Below are 4,332 nucleotides of genomic sequence, written 5' to 3'. Positions count from 1 at the left end.
GGTGCATTGGAAGATCTGCAAGAAATATCATTTGCCTGTAAGCAAGAACTGGTGGGATCATAAAATAGAGAAAGTCATAGAAAATGATAAAGTTAAACTGCTCTGGGACTTCAGAATTCAAACAGACAAGCACCTGCAACATAACACCCCAGACTTAACAATTGTCGATAAGAAAGACAAAAAAGTCTGGATAGTGGACATGGCAGTGCCTGGAGACAGCAGAATAGACGAGAAAGAACTGGAGAAGATAACAAAATACAAAGACCTACAAATAGAAATAGAAAGACTGTGGCAAAAGCAAGCAAGGGTAGTACCAATAGTAATAGGCGCCTTGGGTGCAATCTCAAAACAACTGGAGCACCACTTGAACACCATTGGCATTGATAAATTCACAATTAGTCAATTGCAAAAGGCAGCCTTACTAGGAACTGCTTCCATCCTGCGATGATATCTGTAATACCATCAAACATCCACATCTGCCTATCCCAGGTCCTGGGTAAGGACTCGATAGGTAGACAAAATGCCAAATCCAGTCTGAACATCTGGCTGACTGTGCGATGATGATGATGATGATGATGATGATGATGATGATGATGATGATGATGATGATGATGATGATAATAATAATAATAATAATAATAATAATAATAATAATAATAATAATAATAATAATAAAAAATAATAGTTGATAGGAATATTGTAAAGGGGATAACATCCTAGTGTTCTAAAACTAAAATCTCACCATCTTCCAGTTCTTTCTCATTTTTCCCCCTCTCTTTGTTTTGTTTCAGACTGTGGTTGTAGGTTCCTACCTCATCGCCCAGGGATTCTTCAGTGTCTACAATATGTGTGTTGACACGTTGTTCCTCTGTTTCTGTGAGTATTCCCTTTCACATCTCATTTCCTAGCCTGGAGCAGTGTTTCTTAAACTCTGGTCCAAGGAAACTTGGGGGGTCCGTAAGACTTTCTCTGGGGTCTATGAGGTCAAAATTATTTGCCAGCCTTAATACAATATTAAAATCCCATCAAACAATTGTGAGAAGTGGTAGGGGTAGCAAATGCAATTCATTTTAATTTTTAATACAGTAAATATCAATACATATAACCCATACAAGGAGGGGGTGGAAGTTCAGTGGCTTAAAAGACACTGGAGAAGAGCTATACTCTGGCGATTCAAGTCCTACCACTGTGTGACGGAGTGAGTTCCCGTTACTTGCCTCAACTCCTGCTAACGAGCAGTTGGAAAGCATGTACAGTAAATGCAAGTAGATAAATAGGTACCATTTCACTAGGCAGCTAACAGCTTTCCGTGTTATGCCATGTGTTTTGCACTGTTGCGTGATGTCATGCTAGCTGCATGACTGTGGAAACATCTTCGGACAGTGCTGGCTCAAGGGCTTAAAGAAATAGAGATGAGCATTGCCTCCTAAATTCAGCTACAACCAGCAGTGGGCACGCACACCGTCACCCCAGTCCCAGGCCTTCAGCTGGGTTTTATAAAACCTTTTCACTTTAGGCCTCCGCCGCCGTGTGCAAAAAAAAAAGGTTCAATCATTTTCAACTTTTCGCAGGAAAAAAAAGATCTCGCAAAGTTGGAATTGACTGATTGAACTTTTTAGTCCCACCCAGTCTGCTGTTACCACCACAGCTAGGCCCACCCAATGGGCTACGCCCACCCAATAGGCCACACCCACCCAAAGGGCCATGCTCACCCGGCACCCGGAGATACATAAGTGGGTTTTGGGTTGCAGTTTGGGCACTCGGTCTCTAAAAGGTTCACCATCACTGCCGTAGGAAGATATTCCTGGCAAATTAACCAGTGGAATGGCTTGTCTTCAGAAGTTGTGGATGTTCCATCACTGAAGGTTTTCAAAAAGATATTTATCTGAAATGGTATAGGATCTCTTACACGAGCAGGGGGTTGGACTAGAAGACCTCCAAGGTCCCTTCCAACTCCGTCATTCTATGTACTTCAATGAAAATTTTGCCAAGAAAATTGCAAAGAGCTGTCCATGAGGTCAGCAGGAATCAAAGACCAGAACAGCATCTGGAGGGTCTCAAGTTGGAGAAGAAATGTATCATACAAGCCAACCTGCTATAAATATCTTCTCTTTCTCCCCATAGTGGAAGACCTGGAGCGAAATGATGGTTCCCAGGAGAAGCCGTATTACATGTCCAAGTCTCTTATGAAGATCCTGAACAAGAAAAACAAGAAGCCCAAGGACAAATAGAAAAACCCGAGTCTGAAGGAAACTCATCACTTTATGTTATTGGTCCCCATCATTTCTTCATCATTTCTTTTCATCAGAGATAACTTAATAGACTTCCCTTCCCCTTCCCATGTTATGGACTTCCACAAGATGACTTGAAACTTTTTTTTTTGATGGGGGGGGAGGCTATATTGCCATTTTCAGAAAGCAACCACCCATATAGCTGTTTATTGCACAGAATGTCTATTTATGAATAACTGATCTACTTAATTTCTCTCCCGTGCCATGCTTTCTTTGGAAACATTGTTTTGATCTCCGTCTTCCCAGACTCTTTCTGCTTCAGAGTAGGTCACTTCGCTTCCTTGGTTTGGGAACCATTCATCATGGCTGTTTTGCACTCGTTCTGGTCAATTGTCTTTCCGATGGTCAAAATCAGGGTTCTTTTCTTAAGTCTTTGGTTGTCCACTTGCTCCATTTGTAGCTACATTCTTCTTTTTAGCTACATTCTGGGCCAAATCAGGCAGTGGTGAATCACAAGCTCCTTCTAAAACATCTCCTACAGAAGCACCTCTTCTCCTGTTGCCATCCCCGTGTGGGACAATCTCAGAAACATCCTGCTTCCCTGGCACACTGAGTGGGATACCCTCTGGAAAAGTGTCTTGGACCAGGTCTCCAGATGTTCTCCAGATGTTTTGAATGTGAACTTCCGAGCTGAGTTGGAGTCCAATTCATTTTGATTGCTCAGCCCATTCCTTCTTCAGCTTTGGTGGCTGTTAGTACATGGCTGGCCTTTCCAATCTACTTGGAGGGACTGTTCCTACCCTGTCTCTCCGATTTATATTTTTACCCTTGACTATTTTTAGATGATTAAGCCCTGTGTGTGTGTTGTTTAATTCCTGTTTCTGACTCCTTACCCGGCCAAAGATTTTTCTGAAACTGATAAATTATTCCAACGTGCCATCTTATATTTCAGATCAAATTGTTCTTTTTCCTGTTGAGCCAGTTCTCTCTCTCTGAATGTCTTACTGGTTGAATTGTTCAATATTGCACTAGCCAAGCACCAAATGAAAAATGGGCTTCGGTATACTGAATGTTGGCCATCTTATTTCCTAAGTGCCTTTGTGGATAAACTCCATTTCACTTTCTGATATTACAATGCCAACGTTTGGCCTGAGTTTATGATTTGCAAATTGCCTTAATTCAGACCAACTTCCGGTCACCTCTATTTTTGCTTTGTTTCCCTCACTTTTACCTTCCTATAGTCTCTGCACTGGTTTTCCTCTCTTTCCCCCCCCCCAGGAGTATCCTTTGCCATTAAAAAAAAAATCATAAAAACAATATTGTGGCCAGATGCAAAACACAGCCACTGCTCTTCAGATCAATTTTTATCTTATGCAAGGGTGCTGTTGCAGCAATTTTCTGTACATAGCTTTTTCTCTTATGTATAAAAATGAAAAGCTTGTTTTATACAAAGAATACGTGTATATTAAATATGATTTTAAATATGAATGATTGCCGTCTTCCTTCTCTGTGCAGGCTCTCTGTTTGCTAATAGTTTACCTGGCTCCATTAATCCCACTCTTTATCACAGGCCCTGGTTCCTGTTATGAGTTCAGGAGCCAAAGTCAGCTGGGTAATTTTGGGCCATTCTGTCTCAGCCCAATTCACCTCAGAAGATTGTTACTGAGGGGGAACATAGGAAGAGGAAGGAGTGTTTTGTGTGTTTGCTACCTTGAGTCTGTAACAATAATAAAGGTGTGATACAAATAAATTAATAAATAAGGAATAAAGGAATCAGGGAAGCTGGATGCCAAGAGCTGGAGAAGGTGATAGACCACTGCCTCTTGGAACTGAACTCCAAACATCTTCAAGTTGAGACTCTAGAAAGAGTACAGAGAAGAGCAACAAAGATGATTAGGGGACTGGAGGCTAAAACATATAAGGAACGGTTGCTGGAATTGGGTATGTCTAGTTTAACGAAGAGAAGGACGAGGGGGGACATGATAGCCGTCTTCCAATATCTCAGGGGCTGCCACAAAGAAGAGAAAGTCAAGCTATTCTCCAAGGCGCCTGAAGGCAGGACGAGAAGCAACGGATGGAAACTAATCAAGGAGAGAAGCAA

The 4,332-nt window shown here is 41.7% G+C and overlaps 1 protein-coding gene across 1 annotated transcript in view; it reads left to right on the top strand.

The window, feature by feature from the left end:
• Positions 1 to 3,709, top strand: part of SLC44A4 (solute carrier family 44 member 4) — a 62,906-nt gene extending 59,197 nt beyond the window's left edge. The window contains exons 20-21 of the mRNA XM_015824118.1: positions 792 to 876; positions 2,125 to 3,709. Coding sequence (XP_015679604.1) covers positions 792 to 876; positions 2,125 to 2,231 — 192 coding nt within the window. The 3' untranslated portion in view covers positions 2,232 to 3,709. The remainder of the gene's footprint in view (positions 1 to 791; positions 877 to 2,124) is intronic.
• The last annotated feature ends 623 nt before the right edge of the window (positions 3,710 to 4,332 follow it).

Source organism: Protobothrops mucrosquamatus, unplaced genomic scaffold, assembly GCF_001527695.2.
Source record: "Protobothrops mucrosquamatus isolate PMUCROS unplaced genomic scaffold, P.Mucros_1.0 scaffold2129, whole genome shotgun sequence".
Lineage (NCBI taxonomy): Eukaryota > Metazoa > Chordata > Lepidosauria > Squamata > Viperidae > Protobothrops > Protobothrops mucrosquamatus.
Note: the sequence above shows the minus strand (reverse complement) of the source record. Positions and strands in the feature narration are given on the sequence as shown.